This window comes from Calonectris borealis, chromosome 4 (genome assembly GCF_964195595.1).
Source record: "Calonectris borealis chromosome 4, bCalBor7.hap1.2, whole genome shotgun sequence".
Classification (NCBI taxonomy): domain Eukaryota; kingdom Metazoa; phylum Chordata; class Aves; order Procellariiformes; family Procellariidae; genus Calonectris; species Calonectris borealis.
This window is the reverse complement of record NC_134315.1, coordinates 374878-394115: the sequence shown is the minus strand read 5'-3', so window position 1 is coordinate 394115 and position 19238 is coordinate 374878. Positions and strand designations below refer to the sequence as shown.

Genomic DNA, 19238 nt, shown 5'->3' with positions numbered 1-19238 from the left:
ACGTGCCGAAAGCAGTGGGCAAGGAGCCAGCCTAGGACAGGGGGGCTCTCCTGCAGCTCGAGCACCCAGCCGCTGCGCTGAGCTGCAGGGTGAGGGCAGCACCCAGCCACGGAGCTGCTAGAGCCGGTTTCCCAGCGGATGAGCTCCGGGATCGGGGGCCAAGCAGGCGTGTCTGCTCCCCAGGATGCGAGGGAGAGGATGGGGAGGAAGCCCACAGGGCACCGCCAAGCTCCCACAGCACCACAGCTCCTGCGCGGGGCGATGGCTGCCCTGCCAGAGCGGAGACATGGCACATCGGGAGCCCGGGGGCACCCGGCCCGGCTGCGTCCTCACGCTGGAGCTCCGTGAGCAGCGGGGCCAGTCGTGGGAAACACGTGGGGAGCCAGGCAGGGGACAGGGAGGGGGCTGGCACCGAGCGGGGGGCTCGCCCCGCACGCCGCGGGGGGTGCGCTGCCTTCAACACTCGCCGTCGCCCGTGACCTGCCTGGCCGCGATGGCCGGGAAGGGCACGGCGGGGCGGATGGGTCTCAGGTCCCGCTTGGCCTCCCCTGTCTCCTCCTCCTCCTCCTCGCCGTGCGCGGGGATGCAGACCCCGCGCTTCACGCGGCCGCCCCATCTGACGGTCACACCGGGGGCCAGCTGAGCGGAGCCCAGCAAGGAGCCGAGCTGCCAGGGCACGGGGCTGGGGGGCCGCGGGGACCCCAGGGGGGGCGGCTGGAGCTGTCCCCCCGCCATGGTGACTGGCCCCCGGGGCAGCCGCGAGCTGCCCAGCTGCGGTGCCCGGCTGCGCCAGCGGGCACCCTGCGGACGTGCCGGCAGCTTGGCCTCCGCGCCCGGGTCCAGCACCTCCACCTGGGGTGTGATCCAGCGCTCGGGCCGGCTGCCGGGGCCCAGCCTGGGGACCCCCAGGACGGCGCCAGACCCCTCTCGCTTCGCCCCCGTGCTGCGCGGGGGCCTCCCGGGCCGGATCTTCACCGGGCTGGTGCAGGAGGGAGGTGGCAGTGGCGGCCTGTGGCTGCTGACCCCTGCCACGCCGCTCCCCTCCACGTCCCCGTGGGATGACCGCGGCGGATGCCATCCCTCCTCCGGCTGCCCTGGGGGCTCGGCCGGGCCCGGGGGTGGGCAGGGAGCCGGTGGCCTGGCTGGGCAGAGCGGGGCTGGCCGAGGCAGCAGGGGCCGGGCACGGGGAGGTTTTCCGTCAGGGGGACAGGGAGCGATGGCCTCCTCTGGGCGGGACGGCCCTGGCACGGGCAGGACGGTGCCGGCGGTGGGGACCTGGCCGGGACACAGGGGCTGCGCGGGGGTAGCTCCGGCCTCGGCTTCCACGGGGGGGTCCTGCCTTCCGCCCTGGCACGGGGCCCATGCGCCGGAGACCTGCCCGGGAGGAGCTGGCGTGGGCTGGGTGTCGCGGTGCCCGATGGGGGTGACTCGGTGTTGGCGGCGCTGTCCCCCTGGCCCAGCACTGGCAGAGGGTGCAGCCCCGGCCCCCTCGGTGCGCGGCAGCTGTGCAGGCACCGGCACCGCGGCACCGCCGGAGCAGGGAACCATCCAGCAACAACCAAACACCTCCCAGGACAGCAGAGCTCCCTCTCCCCCCTGCCCACCTCAGCATGGACCCCCCCTGCCAGGGGGTGTGCAACTGCACCCGGAGGACCCCCTGCCCAGAGGACCCCCCAGCCAGGGGCTCAGCGGGTGTCCCACGGCCCCAGAGCAGCCCGGGCTGAGCCCTTCCCCGTGGGGCCCACTCGCCCCGGCCCCACACGCAGGGGAAGGGAAGAGCTCGGCTGCCTGGGGGGCACGGCGGGGTTGGGGCACCTCTCACCTCTCCCGGGCACGGGGACAGACGGACACGCAGGACAGGAACAGAGCCCTGTGCCCAGGAGTCCGTGGTGAGGGGCTCGGGTTCCTCGTCCTCCTGCCAGGCGCCGTCTCCCTCGGGGTCCGTCTCCCCCTCGTCCCGCACCAGGAAGCGCCACTGGGCGATCTGCAGGAGGGCGTCCCGCGCCTGGCCCACGGTGAAGGGCACGCACTGCGGGCAGAGCCAGGGCTGAGCCCTCCGCCCTGCCCCGCTCGGCACCCCGCGCCCTCGGCCCCGTCCCACGCCACGGAGCGGGGGCTGCGAGGGACCCGCGCTCGCCCCGGGCGGCCGGGATCCCCCCAAAAGCGGGGTCTGGGCGTGCTCACCTGCCGAGCCACGTTGGCTTTGGAGCACTCGTCCATCACGCGGCCCAAGAGCTCTGCGAGGATGTCCGCAGTGTCCCCGTCCCCCCGCTCAGCCGCGAGCAGCTGGAGCCATTCCGCCTCGGGCAGGCGCCCGGGGACGACGTCGGCTCGGGCAGCGGCGACAGTGGGCGGCCGGGACTTCTCCCCGCGCGACTTGGAGGCAGCCGCCCGCTCCCGGGGGGTCATTTTCTGCACAGAGACACGACAGCCCTCGCAGCTCCCGCCCCTCCGCACGGTGCCCGGGGGGGCAGGGGAACCCCCGGCCGGGGCACCCACAGCCCGAGGTGGGGTGACGCCAGAACAGCCCCAGGGCCACGCTGTCCCGGGGGGGACAGGGCCCACGGTCCCCCTCAGCTTGAAAGGGGCCAGAGACAAGATCCCCCTCGCAGACGGCCCGGGGGTCTCGGCTTCCCCGGACCCCAGCAGCGACACCGGGTACAGGGGGAGCAGGGGGACCCGCCATTCCCTGTCCCATGGCGGGGGCATCTCTGACATGGCATCCCAGTGTTCCCCATGGCACCCCCTGCGTACCCCAGCTCATCCCAGCCCACTCCGATGTACCCCAGTACATCCCAGTACACCCCAGCATGCCCCAATATACCCCAGCACATCCCACCCCACCCCAATGTAGCCCAGTACATCCCAATTACACCCCAATACACCCCAGCACACCCCAACACACCCCAGCTCATCCCAGTACACCCTGATACACCCCAGTGCATCCCAACTCACCCCAACCCACCCCAGTACACCCAGCACACCCCAGCACATCCCAGTACACCCCAGTACCCCCCAACCCACCCCAGGACACCCCAGCACATCCCAGTACACCCCAGTACACCCCAGTACCCCCCAACCCACCCCAGTACACCCCAGTACACCCCAGTACACCCCAGTACACCCCAACCCACCCCAGTACACCCCAGTACACCCCAGTACACCCCAACCCACCCCAGTACACCCCAGCACATCCCAGTACGCCCCAGTACACTCCAGCAGACCCCAACGCAACACACCTCAGCACACCCCAGCTCCCCCCAGCCCGCCCCCGGCCACCCCCGCTCCCCGGCCCACCTCGGGGTCCCCCCTCGCCCCCCGGCCACAGCCCGGCCCCCCCGGCCGTACCCCCCTCACCTCGTCCATCCCGCCCCGAGGCGGGAGGCGTCCCGGTCTCCACGGCAACGCTGGCCCCGCCCCCGGCGCGCAGCGCGCGGTGACGCCCCCGCTGCGCGCCGCCCGTCGCGTCATCACACGGCGCCGCCGTCTCCATGGCTACGGCGGACACCAAGTGAGCGGAGAGGGAGCGGGGGGGGTCCCGGGGACGGCGGGGGGGGGTCCCGGGGACGGCGGGGGTATGGGGAGGGCGCCGGGGCAGGGGCGGCCTTGGGAGGGGAGGGCAGCGGGAGGCCGGGGCGGGGGGGGTGCGCGGCCGGTGTCCCCGGCGCTGCCCCGTGTCCCTGCCGCGGCCCCCGCAGGATGTACCGCAAGGAGAAGAGCATCCAGCTGAAGAGCAGCAGCGCGGCGCTGTACAACAACCTCAGCGTGCTGCGCCCGCCCGGCAGGCAGCTCGCCTGCTTCAGCGCCGTGCACGGCCCCAGCCTGAGCCTGGTCAGCGTCGCCGCCGACGGGCTCGGCTTCTGCCACCGCCAGCTGCAGGCGAAGGAGGGCGGGATGGCCGTCAGCCCCTCCCTCCTCACCCAGGTAAAGGCTGCGGGCTGCCAGGGTGCCCGCGGGGTCCTCCACGCTGGATCGGACACTCGGAGAGCGAGCGAGCTGGCCGGCTCGTTACCTGCTGCCTTCTCGCTGCCAGCCCTCCGGCAGACCCGTCGCCGGGAGGGCTGCGACACGCAGCAGCTGTTTAGACAGCTCTGCTCCCCCAGCAGCCTAACGGGAAGGAGGTTCCGTAGCCTGGGCCGTAAGCGCTGCCCCACTGCCTCCAAAGTGGAGCCGGAGCAACCCCGTAAACCAATAAGGGGCTCCCAGCGTGGTTGCAGAGGAGGTGGCGGGGAGGGATGGCCGCACGGAGCGCAGGCGCTGCGTGGAAGGAGCGCGGTGCTGCCGGCGGGTTCACCAGGGCCGGTGGGAGTAGCGCAGTGTGACGAGAGGCACCCGGGGTTTGCTGTGATGTCCTCTCTCGGTTTTTGCTTTTGCTTTCTGTGCCCCGATGAGGATGTTCGCCTCGGCGGGGTGGGTGGGCCTTAGCAGAGGTCTGTGCTTTAACGCCAGCCTGCTCTAGCCCGGGTAGATGGGGCCCATCGGCCACAAGGCCCAAACAGGCCGACTGCCGAGCGCAGGGTGGAGACAGCGGAGCCACGAAGCGGGGAGGAAGGGCCTTCCCCGCTGAGTGCACGTGGCTGTAGAACTGCCGGGTCAGAAGCAGGAGCCCGCAGTGTCCTGATTACGGGGAGGGGGAGAGGGAAGGAGCCTCCTGAGAAGGTTTGTGAGACCTTGGAGAGGTCCCCGAGGATGGTAGGGACCCTCCTCCCATAACCCATGACAGGAGCCAGAAACAGGCGTGTCTCTGGGTGACAGTGGACTGTCTCTCCCCTGGAAGGTGGGGAGGGCTTCTGCCCCGTCTTCCCCCTCCCTGGACTCCTCCTGAGCCTCCTTTCCTTCCAGGCTGCTTGGTGCGTCCTGCCGTCGCGCGTCCTGCTGGTGCTGACCTCTCAGAAAGGGATCCAGGTGAGGTGGTTTTCCGCGGAGGGCGAGAAGCAAAGTCACGATGCTGGGAGGATGAGCTCGCTGTGAGGGGGAACCTTCTGGAGGTCCCGCTGCGTACCCAGCGAGCTGTCACTCTCTCGTGGAGACCTGAAGCCATAAGAGAAACTTCCCCACCCTCTTGGGCCTCACCCTGTTGCTTTCTCTCTCCAGATGTACGAGTCCGACGGCTCCATCATGGTGTATTGGCACGCGCTGGACTTCACGGAGCATCGTCCAGGTAAATCCTGCGGTGGGAGCGCAGCGAGGAGCCCCCCAGCCCCTCTGCCCGCTCTCCTTCCCCGGATGTGTGTGATTCCTGTGGTGCAGCCCGGTTCCTCCTGGCCTAGAGACCCCCGGAGGTTAGGATCGAGCTCCCGGACCCGGTTAGGATCGAGCCAGGACAGCCCTGCACAGCAGCGTAGCAGAAGGGTCTGGAAAAGGTCATAGCGTCACCCTGACACCTCGATCCTGGCCCGGGGGGCTGCAGAGGGGCTCAGAGGGACCCGGCGTGGCAGCTACAGGACTAGCCCTGAAGATGAAACTCAAACGGGCACCCCGGTGCCTCACGCCGCTGCGCTGGTCTCCCAGTTCCCGGGAGCTGCCGCACGTCGTGACCAGCTCCTGGTTTCCTTTCAGCACACGCAGTGTTTGCCCGAGGGATCGCTGCGGCTGGCGGGCGCTTCATCTGCGTGGGTGAGCCAAGCCCGGGAGTTCGGGGAAGGGCGAGCAGGGAGGGGGGCGGCGCTGGGGCCCAGGGACGGTGTAACCATGCGGGGTCAGCCGAAGGGGCTGGGTTTGCGTTGAGGCTCTGGCAGGGAGAGCTGCTCTCTGCTGAACAGAGGGGCCGGTCTGCGAGGGCGTCTGCAGGGAGCAGCCCCACGGAGGCAGCGGGTCTCGGGGGGGCAAGGAGCCCGGCTGCAGGCACGGCGAGAGCTGGAGGCTCGCTCCCGGGACAGAGTGGGACGAGCCCCCGCTGATGCCTCCTCCGGCCCGCCCGCAGGGACGTCCTCCGGGCTGGTGCTGGTGTTCGACATCCCCCCCAAAGGGACGAACATCACGGTGAGCGAGGTCCTGGAGCAGCACCACGACGCCATCACCGACATCGCGGCGGAGCTGGGCCAGGCTCCGGTACGTGTGGGGTCAGCGCTGTCGGCAGCCACTTGGGCCAGAGGAGCCGGCGGGGTCGGGGGGGCGGTGGGGACTCCAGCCAGCCCCTCGGCCCCACGGCTGGCTCAGAGACGCCTCGCAGGTGCCGGCTCTGGGAGCTGAGGTTTACCCAGGCCCTGGCCGTGGCGGAGCCGATGCCAGGGTGCAGCCCCTCACCCTGGGAGCCGGTGCGCTGCGTGGCCAGCCCGACCCCTGCCGCAGGTGAGGTCTGGGGAGGCTGCGATGTGGCAGAGCTGCCCCAGAGCTGGCTGCTCTCCACGGTGCAGGAGAGCGGGTGGCTCTGCCGTCCCTCCCTTCACCGGGGACGCCGGCTTTTGCGGCTGTCTCTGCAACGAGAGGGATCTCCCCTGTCAGGGTGGGATACATCAGGGGAGGAGGTGGCTTGGGCTGGCCGCTTCCTCAGCCCCCACTCCAGAGAGCCTGGAGCTGTCCTGCCGTGGCTTAGTGTGGGTCTCGAGCCGAGGCAAACTGAAGTCAAATGTAGTTTAAAACGCTGCAGCCATACACTGTGGTATTTCAGGGCTATTCCCTTTGCTGCCCGGGCAGCTGGGAGCAGCCGCTCCAACAGTTATCCCACTGTCCCGGTTTCCATCGGCGTTCAGCCGATCTCTGCCTTCTTAGCACCTCGGGCTCCACATTCCTCAGCTGACTGAATCTCAGTCCTGGTCACCCAGGCTCTGGGAACACAAATGCTGAAGCAGAGAGGGGCCACAAAGGTGGTGAAGGAGCTGATGCCCCGTACACGGCGTGGCTGCGGGAGCGCAGCTCACTGCCTGCCCAGAGCATCCCGTGATCTGTCGGGCCGAGCGCCGGAGCACAGAAGAGCTGTTGAAGCTAAAGGCCAGTTGCGGTACAAGAGCAAATGAGCAAAACTGGCCATGAATAAACCCACGCTAAAATTAACGCTCCCGCCATCGGAGCGGTGAGTCACTACAGCAGACCCTGAGAGGAGGGCACAGGACGCGTCATGCCGGCGTCTCCGGAGCCATCCCGGGGTGCTGGCTGCCGGCGCAGGACCCTGCTTCTCCTCCCCACGCCAGGCCCGGGGGGACGAGGAAGGCGGGGGCAGAGCCGTGCCGGTGCGCTGGCTGAAGGGATGAGCCTTCCCCCTCGCCAGTGGAGGGAGGTGACCGACCCAAGCCCTCAGCGGTACCGGTGACCTTCGTCGTGGCAGATGAGAGAACCTCACCTGATTACAGAGCACAGTCTGGGACCAGGACGGGGCTTCCTTCAATTCGGCTCGCTCTGGTTGACATCTCTGCAGAGGCACTAATTGGCTTCTTCATTATTGGCTGCCTCCTTCCCAACGAGGACACTTTCTGATACTTTCTCTAATTAGTTACATTTAACTTGCTCTGCGTTTGGGACTCCCCTGAACAATTAATTGCTTGGAACTGGTTCCCAATTAGCCTGGATATGGAGCTTGTTTACGTGAAAGCTGTTCTGTCATCTGCCTCTGTCTGCGGTGACTGTCCTCTAACGCGCCTCTCGGACTTTGCACCCTGGTTTGTTAAAGGCTTTCTAGCGAGCGAGAGACGGGGCCTGGGCATGTGAAATCCTGGGTGCCCGTAAGGTGAAGAGTGTCGAGACTCGGGTGCAGAGGGAGGGGATGCAGTAATTCTTCCTAGAAATTTATCCTATGTGTAATTGGCGTTGCCAAACACGGACGTGTTTGGACTGCAATGCCCATGTGAGATCACAGCCAAGCCTTGCTTGTTCACAAAACATGCAGCAGTTTCTGTGAGCTGTTAAACTTTAAGCTTGTTCTGCTGCAGGCTCTGGCTTGGCTTTGCGGTAACTTTAGCGGCGCAGGCAACTGGGGCAGCAAGAACCTCCTGCCTGGCGTGAGTCAGCTGCTCGCTGCCGGCGGCGGCGCTGGCTGCGCCGCGAGCGATGCCGGGGCGGAGGCTGACCTGCCTCTGCTTTGCAGGACGGGGCTGGTGACCTGGTGACTGCCGATGACGCTGGGACCCTCTGCGTCTGGAGCACGGGAGAGGAGTTCACCCTGGTCAGCAAAATCCCAGCCTTTGGGTAGGCCCGTGGGGCGGCTGGAGCGACGCAGCGGGGTCCCGTCGGTGGTGGTGCGGGACATCCCTGGCCAGACCGCGTCGGTGTCTCGTGGGGGGTGGGAGGGTGGCAGGAGGGGGACACCCAGCAGCAGCCCCCAGCGTGCGGGTCTGCAGCCGGGAGGGGAGGAGGTGAGACGTGCCCCTGTGCCCAGCTGCGCCTGCTCCTCCGTGAAGCTGTGGAATGGAATTGTGGCTGCTGGCTACGGAAATGGGCAGATTCGGCTGTACGAGGCGGCGACGGGCCTCCTGTGCGCCGAGGTCAATGCTCACGCGCGATGGATCTACGCCCTGGACCTGGCGCCGCAGACGGGAAAGGTATAGCTGGCTGCGCCGGGGCACCTCGGCCTGTGTGCGGCATCCCACCCCGGCATCCCGCCGGCCTGGAGCGTGGCAGCCTGCGGACGGCCAGGCAGGGGCTGCTCCCTTGCCCCGGCACACGGCACTGCCACCTCCGTGGCATCCCTCCGGCCTCACGGTCCCCACGGCCTCTGTCCTGCTCCCTTTGCAGCTGCTGTCGGGCGCGGAGGACTCCTTTGTTCACGTCTGGAAGCTCGGCAGGAACCCAGACACCGAGGATGTGGAGGTGAGGCTGGGCAGCGGCAGCCCTCGCTGGGGAGCCTGGGGCAAGTACGCGGCACTCCAAGCCATCGCTGCCCCGTGGGGCCACGGCGCAGGTGCTGCTCTGTCCTGCAGCCTCCGGTGAGGCACCGTGGCCATGGTGGGGGGCTCGCTGCCCAGTGGAAACCCCGCCGGGCCCAGTCTGAGCTGCCGCAGGGCGGCACAGCTCTCCTCTTTCCTCCTGCCGTGATCCCCAGTCCTGTCCTGGACTGGTGGAGGTACAAGGTGGGAAGGTTGCTCTGTCTGACTGGCACATGGTTCTTGGCTGTGGCGGGTTGTACTTTACTCAGCCTGTGCCGCCGTTCTGGCTCCTCTCCCCGTTGCAGATCGAGCACTGCCACGCCGAGTGTGTGACCGACACCCAGGTCTGCGGCGCCCGCTTCTGCGACCCCGAGGGAAACTCCTTCGCTGTGACCGGCTACGACCTGAGTGAGATCTTCCGCTACGGCCGGGCGTAGGCTGTGAGCTGCGGGGTCTGTCCAGGGCAGCGCTGGGGCCGCGCAGGGAGAGCTGGGCTACCCTGGCACCGCGGTGCATCGGCACCGAGTCACCGTAAGCAAGCGGGGTTCAGCACAGACCCCTGACTCCTGCTCCATGGGGCCTGGGCAGCGGCGGCACAGGGCTGTGCCCCCAGCGGGGTGGAAATCTGTGCGAAGGTGGAGCTGAGCCAGGGTCCCCTCGCTCCCAAAGCAAACCTGACCTCGGCGTGGCGTGTCCACGCACGGGGGACGGGGGCTTGGAGCTGCTCTGGCTACACCGGACCCCGAGCGGGTCCCTGGGCCAGGGGCTGTCCTCCCGCCTGCCCCCCCAACCCTTCCCAGAGGGAAGGCGGCAGCGTGGCTGGGAACAGAACCGGCTCCTTGCTTCCCAGCGGCAGCTCTGGTTCAGACGGGAGCGGAGCCAGGGCAAACCTGTGCTACACGCTGCTCCGGCCGGGAGAGCCTCGGGAGCCGTTCCCAGCTGGGGCGGTGGCGCCTCGTGGGTGCAGCACCCGCGGGGCCACCCTTCCCCGGGGCGGCACTGTTACCTGGGAGGAGGAGAGGAGCCTCTTCTACTCCCCAGGGAGCTGTGGGGACACGCGGGTCCCCGTGGGACCTTGCGTCCCCACAGCTGCTGGCCAGATGTGCGGGCCCACAGCTGTGCTCCTGGGCTGGAAAAGGCAGAGGCAGCTGCGCCGCGCCTGCTGCCAGGGACAGTCCCGCGGGTCACCGCCAGCGGAGCCACGCTGCCACCGTGCTGTCCCCCTGCTCTGTCCCCCCGTTCTCGCCCTGTGCCCCCCAGCTGGCTTTGACCCTGCCTCCTGCCCAGACCAGGCTGGGGGCAGGGGCCGATGCTGCGCCTGGGCTTCCCCCCGGCTCTGCCTTGGCCCCCCCAGCAGCCCATGGCCCCTTCCCCTGGGGGCTGCCCTGCCCCGGCCCTCCTGTCCCGGCCCCTTCCCGCGGCCGGGAGCTGACGTGGCCCCAGGGATGAGCTCGGCCTCCGGCTCCGCTCCCAGGGCCCCTGCGGGGCCACAGAGGACCCCAGCCCCGCTGCCGTGGGGCGAGCTCAGCCCAGCACAGGCCCCAGGAGGGGGAGAGCTCCCGGCCGGAGGCTGGCCCCTCCCGGCCCCCAGCCCCTCCCGCCACGCTGGGGCGAGGGCTGCGGCCAGCGATCCAGCTGCCCCTGTGCTGCCCAGCCCCAAGCTATGGGGGACAGCCCCCCCTCCCCATGTGCCCCCCCCCCAACACACCCCACCTCTGAGCTGCACCACCTCAGGTGGGGTCAGTCCCCCCACGCTATCCCCCCAATGTGCTGTGTACCCCCCCGCTATGGGTAAGGACCCCCCGCCATGTACTGTGTATCCCCCACCCCACCCATGATAAACGCACCTGAATGAAGCCCCCCCGTGTCACTCTTTCCTGCGTGGGGGGGTTGAAGCGCCAGGTGGGTGATGGCCGAGCACTGCGGAGAGCGGGGGGAAGAGCAGAGTCCGGGCCCGTTACAAAAGGCTTTATTAAAGGTTAAAACAGCCGATGCTGAGAGGCGTGGGCAGCCCCGCTCACAGTGCTGGGGCGGCCGGGGGGCCCGAGGGCCGGTGTGCTCGTGGGGCGGGGTAAAAAAGTGTAAAAACGGTTGTGCAGTTCAGCCCGGGGACCCCGGGACACCCAGGCCGGGGACGGTGGCCCCCACCACGGGGATGCAGCCCGTGGCCCTGCAGGGGCACGGCCAAGGCACAGAGATGAGCTGGGGGGGCCGGGCCGCCCTCCCCCGGGGCAGGAGCCGCTCACACAGCCACACAAGCACCCAGGGACCCCAGGGACCCCCAGGCCCACCTCACCCTCCCGCCCTGTGCCCCACTCACAGCTTGGCCCCCCACCTCTGTCGAGGGGGGAAATACAGCACCAGAGAGCCCTGCCCGGGGGAGCACCCGGCACGGGGTGGGGGAGCCCCCCGGGAGGAGGCGGCGGCCGGCAGAGCCCCCCGCTCCCTGCCCGCCCCCAGCCCCACAATACTGCTCGGTCAGAGGTAGCACCAGCGTTGGCCGGGGCGGAGGGGCCCTGCCGGCACCGCACGGCTCGGCTCGGCACGGCCGGCCCCGCTCCCGCGCCGGGGAAAGGCACGGCGGGACGGCGGGGAGGACGGGCCGCGGCCCAGCGAGCGGCGGCGGGCAGTGCCTGTAAACAGCCGGGGCGGGGGGTGTAAACGGGCAGCGGCCGGGGGGAACAGCAGCCCTTGGCGGGGAGAGGGGCTGGGCGGGCGGCCCCCAGCCCGGCCGTGCCCCCCGGCTCAGGAGACGTGGGGCGAGGGCCGCCAGAAGCACCACTTGCTGCGGGTGTGCTGCTTGCGCTGCAGCTGCTCCTCCCGCTCCCGCTCCTTCTTGGAGCGCAGGTACAGGTCCTCCTCCTTCAGGTACCAGACCGGCGGCCAGCGGTGCCGCTCGAAGTGCGCCTGGTTCTCTGCGGGGGGACGGCACCGGCGCCTCAGAGCGCGGCACGGCCCCCCCCGACCGCGTCCCGGCCCTCGCCCCCCGCGCCGTACCTGGGGACATGAACTTCATCTCCCGGGGGAAGCGGCGGCAGACGCTGTTGTAGTTGGTGCAGATGTAGTGCAGGCACCAGGCGGCCAGCTGCCGGGCGTTGTGGAACTGCGGGCAGAGGGGGTGAGCGCGGCACGGCGGGGCGGGCAGCTGCCCACACCCCACCGCCGGCAGCCCCCCGCCCGCCGCCGCCTGCCCCGTGGGGATTTGCGTCCCCCCAGGCCGCAGAGCTCGCACCGCGGCAGCGCCGGCGACCGCCCCCCCGCATACCTGCGTCATCTCCAGGTAGATGATCACCTGCTCGTCAATCTCTACCCGCTGCATGAAGGCTCGCAGCAGCTCGTCCACGGCGTACTGCTCTGGGGGCGGGGGGGGCCGTCAGCGCCGGGGGGGCCGCACGCATCGGGGACGTGCGCCCCAGCAGCCGGGCTGCGCCCCGGGGCTAAGCCGGGCTCGTCCGGCTCTTACATAAGGACCCCGTTAATGACAGACCGGGGGACGCATCGATCCCTGTCCCCAGGGCGCCGTAATCGTATTGGCAGGTGACGTCAACGGGGGCCGGGGCGGGGGGGCCGGGGGCGCCCGGGCCTCACCTGTGAGCGCCTGCAGCCGGGGCAGGCAGAGGCGGTTGGTGAGGATGAGGAGCTCCATCGCGTCCAGGTCGGGCGTGGGGGTGAAGACGTCGGTGTAGAGGAAGTCGAGGACGGCGCGCAGGCAGGCGCAGTTGGTGCCGGGCAGGGAGACCTGTGTGACGGGGGGTCAGGGGGGGCCCGGCACGCCGAGCCGCCGCCGGCAGCGGGACGGGCTCAGCGGGAAGGACGGACCCTGCCCGGCCACCAGCAGCGCCTGCCCCGCACAGCACCCCCGGCTCCGCACAGCACCCCCGGCCCCGGCACAGCACCCCACTTTCTCTCCAGCAAGAGGGAAAGGAGGACTCGCACGTGCCAGAGCCGGGGGATCCACGCCAGCCCCCAGCCCCCAGCAGAGCCAGCGCTGCCCGTCCTCCTGGCAGCCTCGTGGCAGAGCCAGTGGGGACATCCCTCCCGCCACGGCCCCTCACCTCGGCAGCGTAGCTCTCCCGGAAAGCCCCCCGGAACATGGCCATCATCCAGTCGCAGCCGGCGATGAGCAGGGGCTTGTGCGCTGGCACAGCCCCGTCATCCACACGGAAAACCACGTCTGGGACGGCAAGAGGACAGCCTCAGCGCGGGGACAGTCACCCCTCGGCCACCCCAGCCCCTGACACGGCTGGTCCAGGGACAGGCACCCCAGGCACTCCTGCAGCCCCCGCCGTGGCTGACCCAGCCCGGGGAGCGTGGCTCTGCCACGTGGGTGCCGGGGACGGCACGGGGAAGGGACGAGGGCTCTGGGACTCCAGACCACAAGGGCCTCAGCGGAGGGAGGGGGATCGGGGTGGCCGGGAGCCCCGGGTCCATGCAGGGCACCGCGGGAGGTGGGACACCTGGCTGGAGGAGAAGGAGCCTGGTGGCCCCCCCGGCCAGGGCAGCCCCTGTCCCTCCCTCTGCCCCCCGGCCGGGGACCCCCCTACCTGCGAAGACCCCCTTCCCCAGGCACTCCTTGATGCGGTTGGCGCGGCGGACATGGAAGGCCTTGGTGATCTCCTGGTTCATGAAGCTCTCCTTGTTGAGCACGTTGGCCACCATCATGCGCAGGTCGAAGACCTCCAGCAGCTCGGCGATGGTGGCCACCTGCATCAGGTCCCCGCGGGCCTGGTCCAGCCGCCCGGTGTAGAGGTACTCCAGCACGGCGCGGAAGGGCTCTGCCTGCACCCGCTGGTCCATGCACACCACCGCCATCCGCTTCTCCCGCCCCGCCACCGGGTCCGCCACCAGCTCCCAGCGCATGCTGACGAAGCCGCGGCCCCAGGCCGACAGGTCGTGGCCGCCACTGGACACCGCGCCGTCCCCTGCCGCCCGCAGGGCGTCGTCGCTCTGCGAAGTCCGCAGCGGGGCGCGCGCCCCCTCGGCCAGGGCCCCCCGCTCCCCGTCCAGGCTCTTGGTGCGGGTGGCCGGCTCCTTGCCCCCCCCCCGCGGCCCCTCCAGGGTGAAGAGGTCGTAGAACTTGGAGCAGGAGGTGGCCAGGTAGACACGGTGGGCGAAGACCCGCTGGCCGCCCTGCAGCTGGAAGACGACGTCGGCGCAGAGCGGGGTGCAGAAGAGGGCGGCGGGGCCCCAGCTGCGGCTGGCCGGAGGGTCAGGGACCTGGATGACGGGCGGCGGGGGCTTGGGGGGCAGGAAGGGGGCCTGCAGCAGCGGCCGCTGCATCTTCTTCAGGTGGGACTTCCAGAACTGGAGGTGCCGGCGGGAGATGAGGGCGGCCCGGATGGCGTTGTCGAAGACGTCCTTGATGCCGAACTGGGCCACCACGCTGGTCTCATAGTAGGGCACCCCCAGCTCCTTGGCCACCTCGTGGCCCCGCTCCGGGGGCAGGATGTCCGTGGGCTTGATGGGCCTGGGGGGGACAGAGCGGGGCCGCGTCACGGAGGGGCCCGGTCCCCATCCAGCCCCCCAACTCCGCCACCCCCCGCCCGCCCGGCGCGGCAGCCTCACTTGGCCAAGGGGCGGCGGGCCCGGTTGACGGCCTCCAGGTCGGCATAGCGCAGGTCCAGCTGGCACCCCACCAGCACGATGGGCGTCCGGGGGCAGAAGTGCTTGATCTCGGGGTACCACATCGTCTTCACGTGGCGCAGGGAGTTGGGGTTCGCCAGCGAGAAGCAGAGCACGACCACATCTGACCTGCGGCCGGGACGAGGAGGAGGAGGAGGGTGAGGGCAGCCCTGCCCCAGCGTGCCCCGCTGTCACCTTGTGTCCCCAGACCACCCCCTGCACCCCGCCTTGCTCAGGGAACAGCACTGGGGAGCCCCACGGCCGCGCACGGGGGCAGCCGGGACCGAGGAGGCAGCTCTGGGCCGGCCAAGCCAAGGGCTGCCCCGGCTCGGGTATGGCACAGGACGGGCACGGCACGGCACAGGGCTTGTCCTGGCCCCAGAAACACCCCGCAGAGCACCGGGGCAGCGACCAAGGACGAGCGGGTGCAAGGAGAAGCCCACAGAGAGTGGCCGGGCAAGCGCCAGAGCAGGTGCCAGCCCCCGGCACGGGCAGGGCTGCAGGGACCGTCCCTGCCTGGCCACCCCAAGCCCCTTCCCTGTGCCCCCCGTGGGGCTCGGCTCCCTCCCCGGGGCCCGGCAGGGTGCCGTCCCGCTACCCGTGCCATCCCAGCCCTGTGCTGGCACTGCCAGCGGCTCGGGGGAGCCTCCCCGGGCAAGGTGACAGGGGACGCGCAGGAGGTGCCAGCAGCGCCCAGGTCCCTGCAGCCCCCGGGGCCTTATAAGGTGGCCGGGAGCAGCCACGTGGCCCCAGACCTGGTTTGTTTTTAGTCTGCGCCTTGCCGAGACGTGACCAGGAGGCGCGTTTGGAGCCGGGCCCGTGTCAGGGACCAAGATAGACGCCACCCGCCGCCTCCCACGGGCCCCCGGCCAGCACGGGAGCCACCGCTCAGTCATGGGCGATGCCAGCCCGGGCCAGGACCCAGCACCCACCACCCCGCGGGGACGGAGCCGGCAGCCCCAGCAGAGCAGGCAGCACCGAGCACCTTGGGCACCCCAGGCTGGGGCAGCCCCCCACATGCCCCCGGCCAGGGGTGCCCCCGCGGGGGCACCCTGGCCCCCGGCCCCGGGGAGTGCGGAGGGGAGATTAGAGCGTGCCGAGCCGTGCTGGCGCGGTGCGGCGGGCGATAAGAGCCTGGACGTGCCAGTGGCCACGGGGAAGGGGGGTGTTTACAGCCCAGGGAGCGGGGGGGGGCCGGGGGGCCAGTGACCGCTCAGCCACGACCCGGGGACTTCTCCCGCTGCCGGGCCAGCAGGGAGGCCCTGGCCCCGAGGGAAGGGCCCCCGCACCCCAGGGGAGGGTCCCAGCGCCCCCAGGGGAGGGTCCCAGCCCTGGGGACAGCCCTGTGGGGCCGGACACCCCCTGCTCGGCTGAAAGAGCCCCTGGCTCTGCCCCACGGCGTGGGGGACTCAGTGCCTGCCGGGACGGGACCCCTGCCTCGGGTCCGCACCCCCTAGCCCCCCAGGGAGGTGGGACCCCAGGCACCCCAACCAGCACCCTGGGGAGCTGCCCCCCGACCCCAAACAGGCAGCCCTGGCGCAGGTGGTGCTGGCTGCCCCCGGGGAAGCCGCGAGCACCCGGGGCTCCCTGCCCGGGGCTGGGGGCTGTCGGGGTCCCCCCGGGGCACCGAAATCAGCCCCCGGCTGGGGGGTGGGGGCGCTTCCAGCCCCCCGAGGGTTTGGGGTGCCAGAGCCGCTCTCTGGGCGCTGGCAGGAGCCCAAGGGGCCCCTTCGGCTCCACGTCCCCCAGGGTGGGCAGGGCAGGGCAGGGCCGGGAGTTTGGGGTGCCGGTGGGGGGTGGGGGTGCTGGTGGGGGGGCTCGGGGTGCTGGTGGGGGGTGGGAGTGCCGGTGACGGGGCTCGGGGCGCCTGCGGTCCCACCTGCCGTAAGCGAAGCGCCGGTCCTTGTGGTGGTCCCCGAAGGTGTCCCAGAGGCGCAGGGAGACGCTGACCTCATCCACCACATCCCGGGAACGCTCCAGCACCTGCCCGGACAGGGAGCGCCGCCGTCACGGCCCCGGTCCCAGCCCCCAGAGCCGCCCCCCGCCCCCCGGCCGCTCGGTGCCCCCCAGCCCCCCCGGCCCCTGGCCGCCCGGTGCCCCCCGGCCCCCCCCGGGCCCCCGCACCTCCTGGCAGACGCGGTACTGGTCGATGGCCCAGACGGTGGGGACGTGCGTGGCCAGCAGCTGGTACTGGCTGAGCGTGGCGTTGCAGGCGCGGGCGCAGATCAGCCGCGTCTTGCCCACCGCGTTGTCGCCCACCACCACGCACTTGATGGTCTCGACGTTGGGGCGCTCGTAGTCCACGTCCAGGTCCATGGGCGCCAGCGGGACCCGGGGCGCGGGCAGCGGCCCCGCACGGAGCGGCCGCGCTCAGCGCCGCCCCCCCCCGCCCCGCGCCCGCGCCGCCGCCGCCCCGGCCCGTTACCCCTCCCGCCCCGCCCCGCCGCCAATCCGCACCCGCCCCGCCCCGCCCGCCCCGCCCTGCCGGACCCGCCCCGCCGGACCCGCCAATCCGAGACCGGGCCGCCCGCCTCGCCCCGCCCCCCCACCGCCAATCCGTGCCCGCCCTGCCGCGGCCCCGCCCGCGCGCGGACAAAGGAGCGCCGCCAGGGGGCGCCGCGCCCACGTGACCGCCCCTCCACACCCCTCGCGGCTGGCCCTGCGCGGCAGCCACGCCCCTCGGGAGGGGCGGGGCCGAAGGGACACGCCCCGCGCCCCGCGCCCCGCCCACCCGCGACGGGGCGGGGCAGAGGGAGCGGGAGGGAGCGGGGAGTGGGGTCGGCAGAGACCGGCGGCACCGGGGACACCGGCGACAGCGGCGATAGCGCCCACACGAGCGACACAAGCGGCACCAGCGACAGCAGCGACACCAGTGACAGCAGTGACACCAGCGACACCAGCGACAGCAGTGACAGCAGCGACACCAGCGACACCAGTGACAGCAGCGACACCAGTGACACCAGCGACACCAGTGACAGCAGTGACAGCAGCGACACCAGTGACACCAGTGACAGCAGCGACAGCAGCGACACCAGTGACACCAGTGACAGCAGCGACACCAGTGACAGCAGTGACAGCAGTGACACCAGCAACACCAGCGACAGCAGTGACAGCAGCGACACCAGCGACACCAGTGACAGCAGCGACACCAGTGACAGCAGTGACAGCAGTGACACCAGCAACACCAGCGACAGCAGTGACAGCAGCGACACCAGCGACACCAGTGACAGCAGCAACACCAGCGACAGCAGTGACAGCAGCGACACCAGTGACAGCAGTGACACCAGCAACACCAGCGACAGCAGTGACAGCAGCGACACCAGCGACACCAGTGACAGCAGCGACACCAGTGACAGCAGTGACAGCAGCGACACCAGTGACACCAGCGACACCAGTGACAGCAGTGACAGCAGCGACACCAGCAACACCAGCGACACCAGTGACACCAGCGACACGAGTGACATGAGTGGCACCAGTGACAGCAGCGACACCAGTGACACCAGTGACAGCTGTGACACCAGTGACCCCATTCAGCCCCTGCAGACTGGACTCCCGGTACAGCCAGCACCCGCCTCTCACCACAGTGACGCCAGGGACACCAGTGCACACCAGTATGAACCACCAGTACCAGTACACACAAGTGAAAACAGTGACATCAGAGCGCCCCAGTACACACCAGTCACACTGGTAACACCACCAGCCTCCAGTGCTGCCCCAAGTCCCCCAGCACAGCCCTGTGTCCCTGGCACAGCCCCTGTCCCCCAGCACAGCCCCTGTCCCCCAGCACAGCCCCGTGTCCCCACACTGGCCCATGTCCCCCAGCACAGCCCCGTGTTCCCCAGCACAGCCCCGTGTCCCCCCAGCACAGCCCTGTGTCCCCAACACTGCCCCGTGTCCCCCCAGCACAGCCCCGTGTCCCCCCAGCACATCCCTGTGTCCCCAACACTGCCCCGTGTCCCCCCAGCACAGCCCCTGTCCCCCAGCACAGCCCCATGTCCCCCAGCACAGCCCCTGTCCCCAGCACAGCCCCTGTCCCTCAGCACAGCCCCGTGTCCCCAACACTGCCCCATGTCCCCAGCACAGCCCCGTGTCCCCCCAGCACATCCCTGTGTCCCCAACACTGCCCCGTGTCCCCCCAGCACAGCCCCTGTCCCCCAGCACAGCCCCGTGTCCCCACACTGGCCCGTGTCCCCCCAGCACAGCCCCTGTCCCCCAGCGCAGCCCCATGTCCCCCAGCACAGCCCCTGTCCCCAGCACAGCCCCTGTCCCTCAGCAGAGCCCCTGTCCCCAGCACAGCCCCATGTCCCCAGCACAGCCCCATGTCCCCCAGCACAGCCCCGTGTCCCCAGCACCGCTCCCAGCCCCATGCCCCCCCCCCCCACCCCGGGGTGCAGGGCGGGCACCAGGGGGAGCAGGGCTGTGCCCACCGTGGGTCCCATCCTGCCCCCCACCCTCCCGGGGCTCCCCCCGCACCCACCGCACCGGCACCCCTGTGCCCACCAGCACCCAGCACCCACAGCCCTCCTCTGGCAGCCCCAGGACCCCTCAGGACCCCCAGGGAGGGCGGCAGGGTGGGCACAGACCCCGGGCAGGGGGTCCCGGCGGGTTGGTGGCCACAATGGGCCCCACGGGGGACCTGGCCCTGGGCTGGGGGCGACCCCGGGCCCCCCCTGCCCACATTCGTGGGCAGGGTGGGCCCGGGGTCGCCCCCAGCCCCAAGGCCCCATTTTCCAGCCGCTGTGAATATTTTCCCTCTCTGGGGCTTTGGGGTTTGGAGGCCGCGGTGACCAAATAAGGGAACGGGCCGAGCGCGGCTCC

At 70.7% G+C, this 19238-nt stretch overlaps 4 protein-coding genes across 8 annotated transcripts; 2 read left to right on the top strand and 2 right to left on the bottom strand.

Annotated features, from left to right (window-relative positions):
- Positions 1 to 432: 432 nt before the first annotated feature.
- On the bottom strand, positions 433 to 3471 carry C4H2orf81 (chromosome 4 C2orf81 homolog). Of its 2 annotated transcripts, XM_075148285.1 has the most exons (4): positions 3358 to 3471; positions 2185 to 2412; positions 1823 to 2029; positions 433 to 1374 (listed from the first exon to the last, which is right to left on the bottom strand). In XM_075148285.1, the coding sequence occupies exons 1-4, from the start codon at positions 3469 to 3471 to the stop codon at positions 457 to 459; spliced, it is 1467 nt and encodes a 488-aa protein (XP_075004386.1). In that variant the 3' UTR covers positions 433 to 456. The 2 variants fall into 2 exon arrangements, with proteins under 2 accessions (XP_075004386.1, XP_075004385.1); XM_075148284.1 differs by lacking the exon at positions 3358 to 3471 and having other exon boundaries at positions 2185 to 2823.
- Positions 3464 to 10652, top strand: WDR54 (WD repeat domain 54). The gene is made up of 10 exons (XM_075148291.1): positions 3464 to 3511; positions 3699 to 3924; positions 4843 to 4905; positions 5095 to 5161; positions 5560 to 5616; positions 5924 to 6051; positions 8021 to 8121; positions 8312 to 8474; positions 8668 to 8742; positions 9104 to 10652. Exons 1-10 carry the CDS (start codon positions 3492 to 3494, stop codon positions 9233 to 9235), a joined length of 1032 nt encoding a protein of 343 aa, XP_075004392.1. The 5' UTR covers positions 3464 to 3491; the 3' UTR covers positions 9236 to 10652.
- Positions 10651 to 16818, bottom strand: LOC142081577 (rho-related BTB domain-containing protein 2-like). Of its 4 annotated transcripts, none has more exons than XM_075148279.1 (9): positions 16545 to 16818; positions 16300 to 16403; positions 14364 to 14549; positions 13343 to 14265; positions 12854 to 12972; positions 12387 to 12537; positions 12064 to 12152; positions 11796 to 11901; positions 10651 to 10718 (listed from the first exon to the last, which is right to left on the bottom strand). In XM_075148279.1, exons 1-9 carry the CDS (start codon positions 16734 to 16736, stop codon positions 10666 to 10668), a joined length of 1923 nt encoding a protein of 640 aa, XP_075004380.1. In that variant the 5' UTR covers positions 16737 to 16818; the 3' UTR covers positions 10651 to 10665. The 4 variants fall into 4 exon arrangements, with proteins under 4 accessions (XP_075004380.1, XP_075004379.1, XP_075004383.1 ...); XM_075148278.1 differs by lacking the exon at positions 10651 to 10718 and adding an exon at positions 10752 to 11713; XM_075148282.1 differs by lacking the exons at positions 10651 to 10718; positions 16300 to 16403 and adding an exon at positions 10752 to 11713 and having other exon boundaries at positions 16545 to 16779.
- LOC142081549 (uncharacterized) lies at positions 16735 to 19215 on the top strand. The gene is made up of 3 exons (XM_075148217.1): positions 16735 to 16773; positions 17091 to 18251; positions 19111 to 19215. Exons 1-3 carry the CDS (start codon positions 16735 to 16737, stop codon positions 19213 to 19215), a joined length of 1305 nt encoding a protein of 434 aa, XP_075004318.1.
- The last annotated feature ends 23 nt before the right edge of the window (positions 19216 to 19238 follow it).

Coding starts and splice junctions, on each gene's coding strand:
- C4H2orf81 (XM_075148284.1), bottom strand. CDS start 2,718: ATGTCAGAGATGCCCCCGCCATGGGACAGGGAATGGCGGGTCCCCCTG. Junction 2,030..2,184: donor AAGCCAACGTGGCTCGGCAG/GTGAGCACGCCC, acceptor CTCTGCCCGCAG/TGCGTGCCCTTCACCGTGGG. Junction 1,375..1,822: donor TGTCCCCGTGCCCGGGAGAG/GTGAGAGGTGCC, acceptor CCTCCCGGGCAG/GTCTCCGGCGCATGGGCCCC.
- WDR54 (XM_075148291.1), top strand. CDS start 3,492: ATGGCTACGGCGGACACCAA. Junction 8,475..8,667: donor TGGCGCCGCAGACGGGAAAG/GTATAGCTGGCT, acceptor CTCCCTTTGCAG/CTGCTGTCGGGCGCGGAGGA. Junction 8,743..9,103: donor CAGACACCGAGGATGTGGAG/GTGAGGCTGGGC, acceptor TCCCCGTTGCAG/ATCGAGCACTGCCACGCCGA.
- LOC142081549 (XM_075148217.1), top strand. CDS start 16,735: ATGGGCGCCAGCGGGACCCGGGGCGCGGGCAGCGGCCCC. Junction 16,774..17,090: donor GGGGCGCGGGCAGCGGCCCC/GCACGGAGCGGC, acceptor CCTGCGCGGCAG/CCACGCCCCTCGGGAGGGGC. Junction 18,252..19,110: donor ATGTCCCCCAGCACAGCCCC/GTGTTCCCCAGC, acceptor ATTCGTGGGCAG/GGTGGGCCCGGGGTCGCCCC.
- LOC142081577 (XM_075148278.1), bottom strand. CDS start 16,736: ATGGACCTGGACGTGGACTACGAGCGCCCCAACGTCGAGACCATCAAG. Junction 16,404..16,544: donor AGTACCGCGTCTGCCAGGAG/GTGCGGGGGCCC, acceptor CTGTCCGGGCAG/GTGCTGGAGCGTTCCCGGGA. Junction 11,714..11,795: donor GATGAAGTTCATGTCCCCAG/GTACGGCGCGGG, acceptor GTCCCCCCGCAG/AGAACCAGGCGCACTTCGAG.